This window comes from Sinocyclocheilus grahami, unplaced genomic scaffold (assembly GCF_001515645.1).
Source record: "Sinocyclocheilus grahami isolate Dianchi unplaced genomic scaffold, SAMN03320097.WGS_v1.1 scaffold25.1, whole genome shotgun sequence".
NCBI classification, from domain to species: domain Eukaryota; kingdom Metazoa; phylum Chordata; class Actinopteri; order Cypriniformes; family Cyprinidae; genus Sinocyclocheilus; species Sinocyclocheilus grahami.
The window spans coordinates 940040-958644 of record NW_015505204.1 but is presented as its reverse complement, the minus strand read 5'-3'; the positions used below and the strand labels follow the sequence as shown (position 1 = coordinate 958644).

The window sequence follows — 18605 nt, the reverse complement described above, 5'->3', positions numbered from 1 at the left end:
GGGGGGGGGGGGGGGGGAACTCTATTGTCCAAAGCATATATAAAACTTCATTCTTTTGTCCAAGACAGCATGCATGCAGTTTGTTTGGCTCTAGGTCAAACGTGAGTCTCTCATTGTCATTTCAAGGTGAATGAAGCATTTAGACAATCTCCCCTGCACATGCACCATCTGTGACAGTCTGTCCCTTCACTTCCTCTCTGCTTTTTTCTCTCCACAAGGTTCAGTTGTTGTCATCTACGTTATGAGAAAATGCTTTGAGCTGATCTGGGAGCAGTGCCAGGTGCCACACACCAGTCTGTTTCCTCTAATACGCTCCATTTTAGCATAAACTGTAATTAAAGCAACTTGGCACTACACTTAGCACAGGAATTTCACAGTTCAGACCAACGGCTTTAGAGATGAAGAACACAACGGCATTTATTCGCTTGAACTGTTTTTTCCTTATAGTTTTACGATATTTTCCATTAAATAAGTAACAAAACATTTAGAACAGTGTGACATTTTCTGGGGGGCGGGTGGGAATTTAAGAACGAGTCCACAAAAATTAGGACGAGGGACGAGTCATAAATCAGCAAAACAGCCAAGAACTAAATTATCCTAATCCCACTTTATCTTTTCAGATACAACCAGAAATCCCAAAGCTGCTAAATTTAGAGAGTGCCAGGTTGGTACAAATAACAGTCTCTGCTCTGGAGCAGAAAATTATTTGCTTTTACTGCATTTTTACATGCATTTCTTTGTTTAGGATTAAAAGACATTAATAATGTATCTCATATTTGAATATATCTCATAAGTGAAACTAAGAACAGTTTTTTTCATTGCAGACAATGAACTGTTTCTATCAATGCATAAAATTAATGACTGCCACTATTGATGTTAAATCAAATGTATTCAGATTTGTATTTGCATCTTTGATGGTTGTTTAATTCATTGCTACATCAGTTTTTCTGTTCAACGATTCAATGATATAAAGAGAGTTAACGTAATTATTCTTGAAAATGGACACCTAACAATTCAGAAATGCTAAAATAAAGTCTGACCTAGTCCAGGGCTTTTTAATTTTAAAGCCAAGGAAACATATAAAAATAATATTTTAATCAATTTTATTTAAAATCTGGATTGATTATTAGCTTTTATTTGTTATTGTACTAAAGCCAAAACACATTACTGAAAGTAAGAAAGAAAATCCAAGAAATATACCACAAATAAAACTATTCTTAAAAAAAAAAAAAAAACATTGATTTATTTCTGCCTTGTTGGTTCCCTTTCATTAAAAGCATGACTTGCATGTAAATCTGCATTGTCAGATGAAAGACTGGTCAGGGCAGTTTAAGACTCCAATAGACTATTGATTGGTTTTTGAAAATTATGTTGTAAAGGCTGAGGAGGAGTGTGTGCGAGTGGGACTGAATCAGTGATTAGATTTGGATAAAATGATCCAGCAATCTGTTGATAGTATTCATCAGTTATGGTGAAACGGTTCCCTCATTATTGATTCAAACAGAGACATCATCACCTACACAACATGGCCCGAAAGTTCATACGAAAGCACAGTGAGCAGAAAATTACTCTGAAACAATGGTGATAAGCATAACCTACAGTAATAGTACTCTGTCCCACTCCTACACACATATTCAATATTCAAATATATTCTGAACAAATAGATTCAAGAGTCAGAACAAAGAAAGCTGACTAAAATGCATGTTAAGTTAGAGTGGGGAAACATGGAAAGCATTTTGTGCCCACTCATATTACAGTTTTAAAACATCACATATACTACAAATTACTAGTTAGCAATTTGTAAATTAGTGGTGTTTGCTGTCCTGGTGTTTGCTATCATTAGGTGAGGTGTCTGTCTGTCTATCTATCTATCTATCTAAAAAATGTTAATTAAAAAGTTAAATTGTGACATTTTTCAAAACAAGTGAGCTCATTTTATCACAAAATTGTTACTGTAGTAATGTAAAAAATGTCACTCTCATTACTGTAAATTGGAAAACATTAATATACTAAATAAATATATAAAATAAATATCATATGATAAATTATACTGCCTTAAATTAACTACTTCTGCGTATGATGTACCTCATTAATTAATTGACTATGAATAAATTACAAAATAGTATCAGTAAATGTATTTTTTTTATTAAAACTATTCAAAAATATTTTTTAACATAGTATATAAAAAATTACTATATTATAGAAATTAATCATAAAAATATTGATAAAAGACAATACAAGATGCATTAAAATTAAGGATAAAATGCACTAATAGTAGACCTTTATTTTGTTTATACAAAATAAGTATAAACAAAACAAAAAATGCTTTGCACTGTATATTGATCTTGGTATGGGGGCTTTTGTAACCACTCAGAATAACCTAGCAACACCCTTGAAACCACCCACAATACCCTACCATGACGAGCACCTCTCAAATTTTTATAAAAATGTAGATAATCATCCTTATATAAAGAAAAATATAAATAAACACAAATGTTTCCTGCAAGTATACAAGATACACTGAGCTTTTAATCTAAAATCATCACTTGAAAAACACTATTTCCAAAGCCCCAGAGTACCAGTACACCCTGGAAATATATACCTGTATAATGAATAATGTTCCTATAAAACACATTCAAAAGTATTATTACTAGAACTCAACACTTTTCTCAATAGACTGACTTTTAAAACAGCGAGTTATAGCGAAGTCCAGGTTATTCTGATCACCCCATGTATGTATGATTCCAATCTGATTTCCTTTGAGAATCGGACAACCTTGAACCAGAGGAATCCTGTTTCTCTGTCACACAGTGGCTCTTTCCGCCCACGCTCCGCCATCTACTGCAAGCTTCCAAAACAAGTGTGACAAACCTCTTACTTACAGACACAAACTCAGCCTCGCTTTCCCACACCTCTAACTCTACGCCCTGCCAAGATGATCAAGTTTCTCCCCGAGTTTCAGCGAGCACCACCCCCGGCCTCGATACAAACAGACGTCTGCACTCATCTCCACCCTCGCCGCTAACTCTGGCTCCTCCGCGCTCCATTCACCCAGCCAAGACAAAGTGAATTTCAGCTCAGGCTTTACAGACCATCTCAATTGAGGGTGCAGAGAAGAGGCAGAAACTGAGAGGGAACAAAAAATATGGAAAGCGAAGCAGTGGGGCTGCAAATCCATTCCTGTCTTAGCGCATTGCAAGCATCACACTTCCCTTAGGACTACCATCAACCACTGCTAAACTGGGACAGGAAGAGAGCGAAAGAGCTTATTGACGGCCACTAAATTTTTGTGACGCAGCTAAATAGCATCAGACGGTGTCACACTAGAAATGAGAACCAACACTATTACATTTCCATAGCCCTTGTTACAAGCTCTGAATTAAGTTTTAATAGCTTACCGTGGCTTAATCTGTTGTCTGTTCATCAACAAAAATTTAGATTTACGTGTCAAAAGCATTTTTAGCAGCAATGCCATGGCATAGAAGAACTTGTCCTTTTTGGCTTCCCCAAAGAACCTTTCAGCAAATAGTTCTTAAAAGAACCATGATTTTCATTTTAATACTTTTTTATAATCTAAAGGACGTTTGAATAATCTAAAGAATCTTTTCCACTATAATGAACATTTTTGGAATGGAAAGGTCCCATGGATGTTAAAGGTTCCAAATGGAACCATCATTGTCAATAAAGAACCTTTATTTTAAAGAGGTAAAGGCGTAATGTCTTTACAGCGTCCTTGACAGTAATGTGCTTAAGTCAGTATAAGACCGTGGCAACTGTTCATGTTTTTCAAGGTAGTTAATTACATAGAGAAAAAAAAATTAATTAAACAACTCTCTTATCTATCAGAAGTGTAAATGAATTAGGCTTTCCAAATCAAAGGTTTCCATTAATTAAAGGTAGATGTGTAAATTTCAAATCCAATTAAAAATATAAAGCTTGGGGTCTAAAAATGAAATCTCATCGCTCTATTTCCCCTAAAACACAAATTTTCCAAAACAGCATGGGGGAGCCTAAATGAAAATGGAACTTGTTCACAAAAAGACATAGCATTGACAATTATTTCACATCTCGAGCAAAGGATGGATCTAACTGCACATAAACCATCAAACTAGACATGAATTAAATGTGATATTCTTAGCAAAATAGAAGGGATTTTACATTGTTTACAAAGAAATTCTCAATCCAAGCAACTTCCTCGAAGCCACTCTAACGCTGCAATTTTACTAAAATGCCTCCATTATTTTTCAGGCACGAGACAACTGTTCTTTGCTATTCAAACAGTCCCACAGTTATGTTGATGATGGGTCTTATTATACAGCATGCTGGAAACATGGATTCAGTTGCAAACATTAGAGATGTCATAAATGGCAGCAAGTACACAACAGTTTCTGCATTGTGGACTAAACATTCATGATAATCCCAGAGCAAGATGCTATCTGTGTCCTCACTGGATTGAATTTTTTTTATAAGGAAACCGTTGCTGCTGTTGAAGTATTTTATTTTTATTTAATTTCTGAACAGATTGGATTTGTGCTGTAGATTAACGCAGATGAGAATTAGTTTCACAGCCGGCAAGTGACCTTCAACATTGAAGAATAGTTCAAATAATGTCAGTTGTTGAATCAATGTTTAAAAAATGTTGATACAATGTGTATGCTAATGGTTGTGAAAAGGTTAACAAAATACTTTTGAATCAACATTGAAGTTTGAACAAGATCTGAAAATTAAGCAAGTTGAAATGACGGCAGAACATCAATGTTGATTTGATTTGTGATCATTTACCCTCATGTCAGCAGATGACAATGTTCTCCAGCTGAAACGTTTTATGGTTGTTCTTGTCGCCATTGAGGCCGTATTAACAGGATACTTTATATAAAGCGAGCTGTCACCAAACCCGATGTTCAGAGGGGCCGAGGTAGGGTACACTAGGGTGGAGGAGCTAGAGACATTATCTTGATGAAGCTGTGATCAATACAGCCAGAGTAAGCCAATGAAAACCAGATAGCATCTCTTTTAATTGAGATTAGACTCTGCAAGTTCAACGTGTGCCCATCTGATTTAAGAGACGGCTCGGTCTCCCCAGTTAACTCTTCATGGTGGGAATCAATTATGGATCTTCTCTGACATGCGACCTCAGAGAGCCGAGATCTGGACTTCAGGTGTTGTAGAGAAGGGGGAGATCGTTGGCTGTTCTCTATTGGGTTTCATGTCTGTGGATACATACCTCCTTTTCTACAAATTTTCTTGCCGGGTTTTCTGGCACATTCCTTGGATATTCTTTTTACTGCAAAATGAATAGAAGACTAAAAAATAACATGGGAGTCCGTTATGGACATCAGGAGCATGCAACAGCACAACTTGACTGAAAGAGGAAGAGAAGAGTTTAAAGAGAAGTTCTCTGACTTAAAACATCATTATCATCATAAGTACTGCACACAATATTCACCCTTTATGGTTCATTTATGGGTTGTTTACACTAAAGTGTGTGTCTGTATAACAAGTAAAGGAAGGGAAAGAAAACCCGACCACCTAAAATGGACGTGCTGCAGCACACAGAGAGATTTGCATGTGCAGGGGATGGTGGGAAGGTTAGGACACACGTACAGCCTCACTCACACGCACACTCGCTCACACGCATTATCCAGCGGCATGCATCGGACATGCAGATATCATGCAATTTTTTTTCCGCTGCCCTCACTACATTCTGCACAAAGGAAACTGACACAGTGAGATGACAAAGACAGGTCTGTCCGTCCTGCCCGCACATTAACTCACCATCCTCCGTTGGCACGTATATGTTTAAGAATAAGCAATCCTCGCTCTGGTCTTGTACGTAAGACGAGACCACTTCAACACTGTTGGTGAACCAAACCGGCAGCATAACGTCCGGTAGCCTGCCCTCCAGCAGGGTTTGAGGACATACGGGGCCAAACTGAGTTGCGTTACGGATATCTGACCATGAAACAGGCGGCTCGGGCGGTTGGAAGCGCCTTTCGCCTGTGGGAGGTGCTGCGTAAGGGACACCCAGGAACTGGATGACAGGCCCCAGAATCTCATTGTTGAGTTCCTTTTTGAATCCCCGCAGTTTGCCGTAAGTTGTAGTGACAACGGGGTCCGTTTCATCCAGTTTTTGCGAGGCTGCCAGCTGGGTGTGCAGGGCCAAGCCTAATATCCAACACAAGAACGGCAGATCCAGGCTAGCACTGAGGCCTAGCCGAGGACACATGGGCCTCCAGACACCGCCCAGGCGGTTTGGCTGTTGGAAGGGCATGTTCAATCCTCTTCACGCTAGTCCTGCAAAGAGCGGATGTACTAGTTTATATCCACTTGCACGAAAGAAAAGATCAAACCCAAGGTGCCAGATGTTCCGAGAGCGAAGCTGTCAAAAATCTCAAAGCCTCTTTGCATGGCAAGTATTCCCACATGGATTTAAATACAGATCCGAGCAACATCTTGATCAAGACCAGCTATTCGTCAGGTCCCATCCTATTGACAACGAAGCTTTCCATCCTGGCTATGTACGGGGCAGGGGTGGGGGAGGCATTTGCGGCAGGTTGTCCACAGATAAATCAAGCCTGGTGCAGTAGTTGGTCTATATCCTGCTGGAAATAAAAAACAAACAAAAACAAATTAGTGGTGAGAAAGATGGGAGAACTCTGCTTTATTGGCGTCTGTGATCTTGTGTGCCTGCTATCCAGCAGAATGTTCTAGAATCACAGCTCACCGGCATGACACAGCACCTGTCATACAGGCACATCCAGACAGTTAAGCAGAGTCTCGGCCACCGCTAAATCAAAGGCTGAAGTGATTATACAGTATAATAAAGCAGGACTTACGATACAGTATTGAAAATCACTTTGTCAGGGGGGATTCTGGGGTTTAACACAGGTGTTGTAAAAGATAAATAAATTATATTTAGTTGATAAATGTTTTTCAAATATCGCAAATCATTAATTCATAAATATCATTACATTTTACAATCTGAAGTTGCCTAGCCATAGTTCAAAGCCAAAAAAAATAAATTATAATTCACTGACCCAGCAGTTTCAACCAAGCAATCAACAAAATGTCCTGTTGTTTGTCAAGATCATGCCTGGCTTGGACAAAATCTGCTCATTTACATTACTGCAAATCCAGATAAACATAAAAAATAGGGGTGCTCCGACTGATCGGCTATGTATCGCTATCGGCTGATAATCGCTTAGGGAAGTTTGATCGGCGGTCTCTACAAAGGCCGATCTCATAAACCGATCTCACAATGTGCCTGCCGTGAGAGGTTTGACATGACATGCAGTGGCACCGTCTCAATCTCTGTCCGGCACGGGTAAAATGCTAAAGGTGAGGTACAATTCATATTTCTTTATTAAAGGGTTCAAATGATGTTGCTAAAACGAACATTATTTTGTGTATTTGGTGTAATGAAATGTGTTTATGCGGTTTAAGGTTCAAACAACACATTATTTTCCACATACTGTACATTGTTTCTCCTCTATGCCCCGCCTTTCTGAAACGTGTCGATTTTTACAAAGCTCATCGTCTGAAAAGCAAGATGTGCTCTGATTGGCCAGCCATCCAGTGCGTTGTGATTGGCCAAATACCTCAAGCGTGTGACGGAAATGTTACGCCCCTACCATATTGTGATGCCTTGTACCGGCCGGAGCGACGAGACAAAAACATTAAAACCCATTATAAACAAGGCATTTGTTGCATCCAGTGGGGACATAATTATGGATTATAATGACTTTATAATGACTAAATACTGTCTTTTTACACGTTGCATTGCATTGCGCCGCGTAAACATAAAACCATGTCTGCATTTGTGATCGGAGAAATGACAAAATACAAACGCTACTCCACACTGCTCAAAACTCGCGTTTGAATCGTCAGTGGCAAATTCTTTAAATATAAAAAACTTACTTACAATCTGTGAGTCAGAACAGTCGGCATTGTAGTCTACTATACCAGGATCAGGAAACAGTCCTCCATAAAATGTGCTGCACACATCTGAATATTTGGGTTGAACTGTTCTGGAACAGTGTTGTAAATACAACTTAACCACTGATTTCTAGTCGTGTCCTCTTTTGGAAGGCCAAACAAAGTAGTTTCGCTTTCACAATGAAACAGCGTCACACACGGCGGCCTAGAGTGAGCAGCGGCGGGCGGGCTTGCGGCAACCACATGTGACGACCTCGAGCTGGACTCCGCTTCATCCACGGTGAAAGCCGATCCGGCGATCCACAGCACGAAGTTGATGTATTTCCTCAGCGACCAGCACGGATCAGCTCTAGGCATGACAAAGCGATATCGTCCTCTTTTGGAAGGCCAAACAAAGTAGTTTCGCTTTCACAATGAAACACACAGCGCCTTCACGACATGGCGGCGGCGGTAACAACAATACAACAGTGAGAATAAAAGTTACGCCTTCTTTCTTTGCGTGAACATTTGGGCGGCTGTAACGTTGTTCGTAGTTCGGGAAGGAGGAGGCGGGAACCGGCGAACATTTAAGATTTTAATAATAAAATAAACAAACACAAAATAGCGTGACAGCCCCTCGCGGACGACTGTAGCGCACAAAAAAAAACCAAAACACAAAATAAACTCCAGGCCTGGTCCTCTCTCCTCTTTCACTGTCGTCACTCCTCCTTTGTATCCTTCCGGGGCTCCTCCGTGAGACTCGAGACCGGTGAGTGGTGCAGGTGTCGCTCATTATCAATTACTCCACCGGCCTCGCTCCGTTCTCACGGCTTTCAGCCCCGCCCCTCTCGTCACAGCGGCGTTATGCAAATCTTCCCACATCGTGACATAGGCATGTGGGGGCTTGTTAGAATGAGCCGTTTTAGGTAGGCATGGTTGACTCTTAACTTTTATAAAGAATATCTTTTTGGATTTGAGACTTTAGTCTTTGCAGCTTTACAGATCTTCTTTATGCACCAAGAGCTTGTAACACTTCAAAGAAAAAGGAAAAATTGAAATCGCATCATATGACCCCTTTAAGTAACTAACAAATTAATTTGAAAACATTCTATGAGACGCAATTTCACAAACAGCGTGAGTAAATTACTGCACGCTCTCTTGCTTTACCTCTCAGAATGTGCAAATGTCTTCAAATCACCACATTGCGTCTGCACTAAGAGAGCTGCACGCTGCACAGTTGACAGACAGGATTGTCCCTTGAACAATTGAGGCTAGGGATGTAACGATTACCGGTTTGACGATAAATCATGATAAAATTCCCTACGGTTAGTATTACCGTTTCATCATTTAATTATTATTAAAACCGTATTAGATTACCACGATTTGAACAACCCGCGATAAATAAATACTGTCCAGCATAAAGCACAGTTTTAAGTAACAGTCTCACGTGCACACAGCATGCAGAGTAGCTTTGTTTTGAGTGAAAACAGGGCGGAAAAGCTGGGAGGTTTTAAAAAAGTACTAAGGGAATTATAATTAATTCATTCATATATTCAGTTTTATATGAATGTACCCCTGAAGGTTCTGACTGTCTTCAGAAACGATTCGATGGCATTTTGTTTTCGTCTTCGCTCCATGAAATACCTAAAGGAAGTGTTCTTAATTTCAATACTGCTTTGTCCACAGAGGTTACGGGAAACAGCTCTAATTCAGCTTTTCCATAAGCACCACCTGCTGTCAGAGAGTGGATTTACAGAGACTTATATTTACATTTAGTCTGTGCAGTCTGTCTGGCCAAAAACGTACAGAATTTGCATGCCCTGCTGTAAATTTTGACCGGTTGATGAAAAACAAGCTTATGTGGATTCTACACATTTAGAATCTAGAATTATTTATGGAGCAGATAAAATACATATAATCATTTATTAATCAATTATCATTTTGACAATTAATCATTTATTAAACTTTTCAAAGCTTTATTTAAACATATTAAACTGTTGTCAGTCAAGTTGTCATTTAAAATCCGAACATCATTGGTAATGTTATTGTTTTAGTGATTATGCAAACAAAAAGTCATTTTATTTGTTTTTTGTTGATTTTTAAATATAAAACTTGGTGAAGTGATTAATGTGTCGGTACTTTTTTAACATCTCCAGCACATTTTAACAATACCGTGATAATACTGATAACCGTGATAATTTTGGTCACTATAATCGTGATTAGAAATTTTCATACCATTACATCCCTAATTGAGGCAGTGTCGCATGATCACTAAAGTTTATAATTTGCATTTCTTTTTAAGTCTTACCAGTGTTTAAACCATTCAGCACTCGTGCTCTCCTAGAGACGGTACACACCGCTCATGCACATTAAAAGTGCACACACATAAGGCCGCCTCACATACAGCTCACGAAATCAGGCTTGTGCAGTGTGTATGCTATTGTCAGGGTTTCCACTCTTTTTCCAGCGATCATTTTCCAGGACTTCGAGGACTTTTCCAGGACACTTTTAATTGAATTACGGCGGGAATAAAAGACAAGGATCGTGCCCTAAAGTAGATATTCCTCTCTCCAGAAGTCTTTAAAAACATAGCCTACAGTTTAAGGTCGTGACTTAACCATAAAATCAGCTCTCTAATATGAGCTTTTAATTATATATTACAACAAATGATTTTCAGAACCAATTTCAGTACCATAGCCAGAATTTTATTCAACTGTTTGAAAATAAAAATAAATTAAATGAGTTCATTATTAATGGTAATAATAACATTAAAGAAAATAATATTTTAAAACATTGACATGTATCCTTCAAATATTTATAAATTAAGTATTGCTTTAATAGGGTCAAGTGAAAAATGAGTGGATTCTGACTTAAACCTCTGTTTGGCCATTCGATCGCTTTTCACAGAAAGCGATATAAATTTGCACGGAATCGTTTGAACTCTGTCTGCCAGCGAGTACTGAACTGAGTCTGTAATTGTTACTACCAGTGCTGCAAAAAGGCCGGTATTGTTAAATTTTTCACATTTTAGTATCGACTATTCGAGTATTCATCACAAGACTAAACGGCGTCATTCAAAATTCTTCTCTTAAAGTTAACCACTGGATAGAACGTTAGAAAACACATCAATGCTCACACTGTCAAAAGTCTGTAGTGATGCACCAATCTTGATTTTTCATGGCTGACTCCAATCCCCATTTAATATTTATTTTATTGTTTAAAGCAAAAGATAAAATAGAATTAAAATATGATTTCATGAATAAGATGTTTTTTGCGCTATCGCAGGCATTACTCTAGCCATTTAAAATTGGAGGCAAACACTGCATTTTAATGACGATACAAACAAAGATGCTACATGCATGATTTCTGATTTAATTTAGATTAAATTAGATGTCATTTCAAAATCCGAACCAAAAACAGAATGGTCTGACTTCAGCTTAAAACAATCTGAATGCAACAAAAACAGCAGATGGGCTGAATTACACGCAGATTCACTCTCTGACAGCAGGTGGCGCTTATCTGTAAACAAAGCAGCTGCCTTATAAACACTACTTTAGTATGCATTATAGAGAGGCAAATGAAAAGAAAATACCATCTAAACTTTTCTGAAAACAGTCAGTTCTTGGCTAAAGGAAAACACAAGTAGGCCTACATTTTTTAAATAAAAATTTTCCAGGTTCGACAACAAGATTTTCCTAGACATTTGACATTTTCCATGTGTTTTCCAGGACTGGAAAATTAGGCATCAATTTTCCAGGTTTTCCAGGACACGTGGGAACCCTGATTGTGCAGCAATTGCCCCATTGTAAAAACAAAAATGCACTGCATGATCTCTCTCATGCTTCACAACTGGAGCTGCTTTTAGCAGGTGTGCTGGTGTTTGGCATGCGATGAGGACTGTTTTCTACAAAAACTTTGATGCACATCGTCTCAGTTTATTAAGCCAACATAACGAATGATGTGATCGGAAAATAATCAGGAAAAAAAGGCATTACATGCAAATTTTTAAATCATTACAAGGAAATTCGATCTTAGCAAAAATATCACTTGCAAATTAATATTTTTAATAATACCGTTTCAGGTGCAGTCTGGAGCCCTGTACTTAATTTAAAAAAAAGGCTTCAAAAATATTTCCTATACTGCTTCCTGTAATCGACTCCAAAAATCCTAATCGAAGCACCCTTATCAAAAAATCAAAGTCTGCTGCAAAAACAAGATAATAGGAAACAGAATATCAAAAGGCAGCACCACAAAATCTTCCATATCCATTTAGTGCATCATCCTCACTTTGTCAACTCACTGATCTGAGACAACCCTGCAAATGTGCAAGAACTATATTTGGATCCCCCCTCCGAACACAAGTCTTAATAAGGAATAGAGGTTCATTTATAACCGTGGGCGAGTCTTCCCCAGTGGCCGCTGTGACGGGCGGATTCAGAACAAGCTTTCGCTCAGCACGGTAAATGAGAAAAGCACCTCTGCTTCCATGGCTCTACAATAGGGTTTATGTTCCACAATAATGGGGCATTTGTCTTGAGCACTACTGTACCACCACACACAGCCTCCCCTGCCCACTACCCTCCAACAACCAGATCATTCAGGATGACTGGAAGTGTCAGCAGATCCGGACTGAGGGCTACACAGCCAGACAGGAAACAGACAAGGCTGAATGGAAGTGCAGGAGCTGACCTTTCTTCTACCCCATATAATGGCATCCACAGACAATGCTTAAAGATCCTCCATTCTCTCTGATCAAAATATGTGGCCCTGGGGTCTAATCTACTGTAATAAAATAACGCAGATTTCAGTAATAACATTGCCATTTTGCATTTTGTTAATGGTGAAACAGAAACCGCCAGCGTTTAATTAAAATCAAAAGGTTTTCAAACAAACCATTGAATGTCTTTAGAGGCAAGGATGTAAAAACAATATATAGACCATGATGGTCTACTAGTTCTCCAACAACTGATAGCCACTAGTAATTAGTAACATCTAGTTACAGCGTCTAACTGTCTTGTAATAAAAAATAATAATTAAATATGTATTGTTTAATTTAAATGTGTATTTAAATTTTGTAAAAAATAATATAGATAAATTATTTTATAATTCAATATAATCATTATTTAATTATTATTAAGACTATTTTACATTTTGTTACTTTTGAGTTTGCCATGAATAGAGCTTTTGATGCCGAATTGCTGGTATGGTATAAAAATAAATAAACAAACAAATAAATAAACAAACAGATAAATAAATTATATTTATTAATATAATTAATACAAGCAATAATTAGCAAATTATTATAAGCATTACAATTTAAGCTCTTATAAAAGTCCATAATGTATAAAAAAAAATTATATATACAGTATATATACAGTGATGTGATCGGAAAATAATCAGGAAAAAAAGGCATTACATGCAAATTTTTAAATCATTACAAGGAAATTCGATCTTAGCAAAAATATCACTTGCAAATTAATATTTTTAATAATACCGTTTCAGGTGCAGTCTGGAGCCCTGTACTTAATTTAAAAAAAAGGCTTCAAAAATATTTCCTATACTGCTTCCTGTAATCGACTCCAAAAATCCTAATCGAAGCACCCTTATCAAAAAATCAAAGTCTGCTGCAAAAACAAGATAATAGGAAACAGAATATCAAAAGGCAGCACCACAAAATCTTCCATATCCATTTAGTGCATCATCCTCACTTTGTCAACTCACTGATCTGAGACAACCCTGCAAATGTGCAAGAACTATATTTGGATCCCCCCTCCGAACACAAGTCTTAATAAGGAATAGAGGTTCATTTATAACCGTGGGCGAGTCTTCCCCAGTGGCCGCTGTGACGGGCGGATTCAGAACAAGCTTTCGCTCAGCACGGTAAATGAGAAAAGCACCTCTGCTTCCATGGCTCTACAATAGGGTTTATGTTCCACAATAATGGGGCATTTGTCTTGAGCACTACTGTACCACCACACACAGCCTCCCCTGCCCACTACCCTCCAACAACCAGATCATTCAGGATGACTGGAAGTGTCAGCAGATCCGGACTGAGGGCTACACAGCCAGACAGGAAACAGACAAGGCTGAATGGAAGTGCAGGAGCTGACCTTTCTTCTACCCCATATAATGGCATCCACAGACAATGCTTAAAGATCCTCCATTCTCTCTGATCAAAATATGTGGCCCTGGGGTCTAATCTACTGTAATAAAATAACGCAGATTTCAGTAATAACATTGCCATTTTGCATTTTGTTAATGGTGAAACAGAAACCGCCAGCGTTTAATTAAAATCAAAAGGTTTTCAAACAAACCATTGAATGTCTTTAGAGGCAAGGATGTAAAAACAATATATAGACCATGATGGTCTACTAGTTCTCCAACAACTGATAGCCACTAGTAATTAGTAACATCTAGTTACAGCGTCTAACTGTCTTGTAATAAAAAATAATAATTAAATATGTATTGTTTAATTTAAATGTGTATTTAAATTTTGTAAAAAATAATATAGATAAATTATTTTATAATTCAATATAATCATTATTTAATTATTATTAAGACTATTTTACATTTTGTTACTTTTGAGTTTGCCATGAATAGAGCTTTTGATGCCGAATTGCTGGTATGGTATAAAAATAAATAAACAAACAAATAAATAAACAAACAGATAAATAAATTATATTTATTAATATAATTAATACAAGCAATAATTAGCAAATTATTATAAGCATTACAATTTAAGCTCTTATAAAAGTCCATAATGTATAAAAAAAAATTATATATACAGTATATATACAGTATATATATATATATATATATATATATATATATATGAATTTAAAAATACAAATAATAAAAAATAGATAACACATAAGACATGCATATTTTTCAATGACCAATTTCTGAGCCGCCACATACAATATTTAATATTTGCTTATATCCCATCACAGGGTTCTTGTGAGTTTAGTCTCGCAGAGAAACACATGCCTAAAAGGAGCCCCGTCTTGCAAAACTGAATTTGTTAGCTGAAGTATTTTATTTATCCATGATTAGTCAATCTCACTTTGAACCAGTTGACATTTCTACTCCCCTCACTTCATATTTCAAAACAAATTGCTCAAGAAAAATTTGATGGTAGCCTATCAATGACAGGCTTCAAAAAGATGCAAAACAGTCTGTTGCATCGCATAATTAGGTGAACAGATAAACAGGGATGCAAGTGAAATCCACTGAAATTTATTGTGTACTGCATTCTTAATGAGCCTATAAAATCGCCTAGCAGAGTTTTACAATAGAGGAACGACAAATGAACACCACTGCAAAAAATTTTTATTTGTAAATAAAACAAAGATTTTTGGAGTAAATAAAATACTATCTCAGTCTTTCTACTTCAAATGTTTATGTTTAATATGTTACTTGTCCTTTCTTTGTGATTAACTGTGAATTTTACTATGAAATTTGTTTCTATACCACTTTTTTTCAGTCTATATATAAGCCTATATATTAGCAATTGTTTGTAATGAGATTGGGTTTGGCTCAGAAGATAGAAAGAGGGCCTGGGGAACTGAAGTGAGAGATAAAGACTTCTGAATCCTCTGAGACAGTATGTAACAATCTCTGCCGGGATCTTAATACAGTGTTCCCTTGCAGACAAATAAAGTATCCACAGCACAGAGACTGTAAATCTCCATAGAATACACACAATCTGAATGTCCTCTACATCTTTATGTTATGCCTTTGCTTTGTCTCTTATAGCTACATAATGGTACACTAATGACATCATCCTCCTTCCTCTAACACCAGTTTTGATAGATATGAAATGCTACATGAAGATATGCAAATATGTTTCACTGAATGCCTCTTCCAAAGAATTGAGGACACATTTTTTTGCAAGGTCAAATGTAAATGCAAAACCTTCTCAATTTAGAAACCATTAATCTGAATCTTTTTCTTTCATAATTTAAAACCTACAAAAAATATATTTTTGTGAAATATTTTGCTGTTTTTCTTTCGAATAAATGCCATTTAGTTTGATTTTCTGTTATATAAAGCAAAGACATTCTTCCATTTTTCCCCTGTGGGTCTGATATCTTTGTCTCAATGCATTGGTCGTGTATTCTCTTGAAGTTTTTTTTGTGTGTTTTGTAATTTCTTTCTGCTTGAAGTGCTTATCTTGTAGCTCCTGCTGTGAGTTGTCCTGTTAAACAGCGAGAGCTCTTAAACCCAGGGACTGTGAATCTCACTTACAGTTACAGTGGTTGACCTCAGCTAAGACTCGAGCACACCTACAATAATAGAGCCTTCCTAAATATGTTCATATATTACATTCTAACGATGGACAGCACTGGGGATAATCTGTTGTTTTATTATTATTATGAAAAAGTCAAAACAATTTATATATATATATATATATATATATATATATATATATACATATATATATATACATATATATATATACACACACCCAAATAAACAGCCTAATATACAAATAAACTAACAAAACTGAGAGAGACAATATCTCTAATTAGGGCGACACAAGTTGGAATCTGGCTTGTGTCATTCAATTCCTGCTTCCTTCTTTTCTCCCTGTCATTTCCTGTCTGCTCTCTAACTATCCCTATCATTAAAATGGCAAAAAGAACAACACAGGGCCGATCTTGGCGAGTTTGAACATAATTGGAGACAACGCAACGTTGAATCATCCTACGTCGATGATGATGACACATAAATTAATCAGCAGCTTTGCTTAACCTTTTTTCTCTGGGATGCTTTGAATATTAACAATCATGATTACAACTAAGACTACTAAACAAGATGAGAAAATCTGGTTGTTTTGCTAAATTTATAATGTGACATTTCATGTATGTGTTATGGCTGGACAATATATATCAAATAATATATATATATATATAGCGTTTATGTCTAGCACTAGTGTCAAATGAGACAAGAAAGCAGGAAAAGTCAAGAAGGGTGAACAAAAAGAGAAACTCCACAGGAACTTGCAGGAGAATGATATAGTCTATACTTTATTCTCTTCATCGTGACGTGTCAATAGCTGCTTCACTACCTATCTGCTGGAGGAGTGAGATTCAAAATCCAGTCTGTACTCAGCTGAATATCTTTAGGCTAACATAGATGGGGTTTTTTAAACTGTGGCATTTTTTTTATATTTAAAGGATTTGCCACTGACGATTCAAACGCGAGTTTTGAGCAGTGTAGAGTAGCGCTTGTTGTTTGTAATTTCTCCGATCACAAATGAAGACATGATTTTATGTTTACGCGGCGCGATGCAACGCAGCGCGTAAAAAGACAGTATAAATCATTATAATCTGTAATTATGTCCCCACTGGATGCAACAAATGCCTCGTTTATAATGGGTTTTAATGTTTTTGTCTCGTCGCTCCGGCCGGGACAAGGCATCACAATATGGTAAGGGGTGTAACATTTCCATCACACACTTGAGGTATTCGGCCAATCACAACACACTGGATAGCTGGCCAATCAGAGCACACCTCGCTTTTCAGACCGATGAGCTTTGTAAAAATTGACGCTTTTCAGAAAGGCGGGGCATAGAGGAGAAACAATAATGCACAGTATGTGGAAAATAATGTGTTTTTTATACCTTAAACCGCATAAACACATTTCATTACACCAAATACACAAAATAATGTTTTTTAAGCAACATCATAACATCATATGGCTATTTTTCAGCAAAGGCACATTAAATTGATCAAAAGTGGCAGTAAAAAAATTTATAATATTACAAAATATTTCTATTTTAAATTAATGCTACCCTTTTGAACTTTATATTCATTGAAGAATCCTGAAAATAACTGTTTGATAATTTCCACAGAAGTATTTCTAAAAACAACTGTTTTTAGCATCAATAATAATAAGAAATGTTTCTTGAGCAGCAAATCAGCCTTTTAGAATGATTTCTGAAGGATTATGTGACACTGAAAAGTCTCACAGTAATTCATACATTTTGAAATATATTAAAACAGAAAAACTGTTATTTTAAATTGTAATAATATTTCACAATATTATTACAATTCACAATTTAAATTTGATAAAAAATAAATTAATAAATAAAAGCAGCCTTGGAGAGCAAAGAAATTGTTTTTTTCCAATTAATTATTATAAAAATAAAACCTTTCTGACCCCAAACATGAAGTACTTTATTTGTATCCTGTGATTTAAAGATATCATTGCGGGTTTATATGCAATAATAATGTATTTTAGTCAAAACACAAATCGACCTTTCCCCTGAAGGTTCTCAACAACTTTCTTATTCTCAGCTTCCAACATACTGGCATCTGAGGATAATGGAGTACAGTTCTTGATTAGAAAGGTGGTCCAAAGCGGAAAACAAATGGCTGATTATTTTAGCGAACGCCATCAGAAGTTGTGAACACAGGCCAGAACAGTGAGTTACTGCAGCAGTCGGTCAAATCTGCGGCCATTTCATCAGCATTTGCTTCAGGCCCGCACAAGCTCACACTCACCTTAATGATCTCATCTCAACCGCAATCAGACTTTGGGAGAAATTTATAGGCCAAAGTTTATGTGATTATGTGTGAATATGCTTAGCTTGCAGGTCAGGATGGTGGCGAGTTTGGGGAACCTAAGGTCTGACTGAAAAGACCCTGAGTTTATTAAAGCTGCTATCAAAGACTCATTAAAAATTA

At 36.8% G+C, this 18605-nt stretch overlaps 1 protein-coding gene across 3 annotated transcripts in view; it reads right to left on the bottom strand.

The window, feature by feature from the left end:
• The window catches only part of LOC107563764 (neuroligin-1-like), a 183729-nt gene that overhangs the window by 64178 nt on the left and 100946 nt on the right, over positions 1-18605 (bottom strand). For 2 of the 3 annotated variants that reach the window (XM_016248710.1, XM_016248717.1), the window contains 2 exons: positions 5776-6602; positions 5225-5284 (listed from right to left, as the gene is read on the bottom strand). In XM_016248710.1, the coding sequence (XP_016104196.1) occupies positions 5225-5284; positions 5776-6271 (556 nt within the window). In that variant the 5' untranslated portion in view covers positions 6272-6602. The remainder of the gene's footprint in view (positions 1-5224; positions 5285-5775; positions 6603-18605) is intronic. The other variant, XM_016248725.1, reaches the window with a different exon arrangement.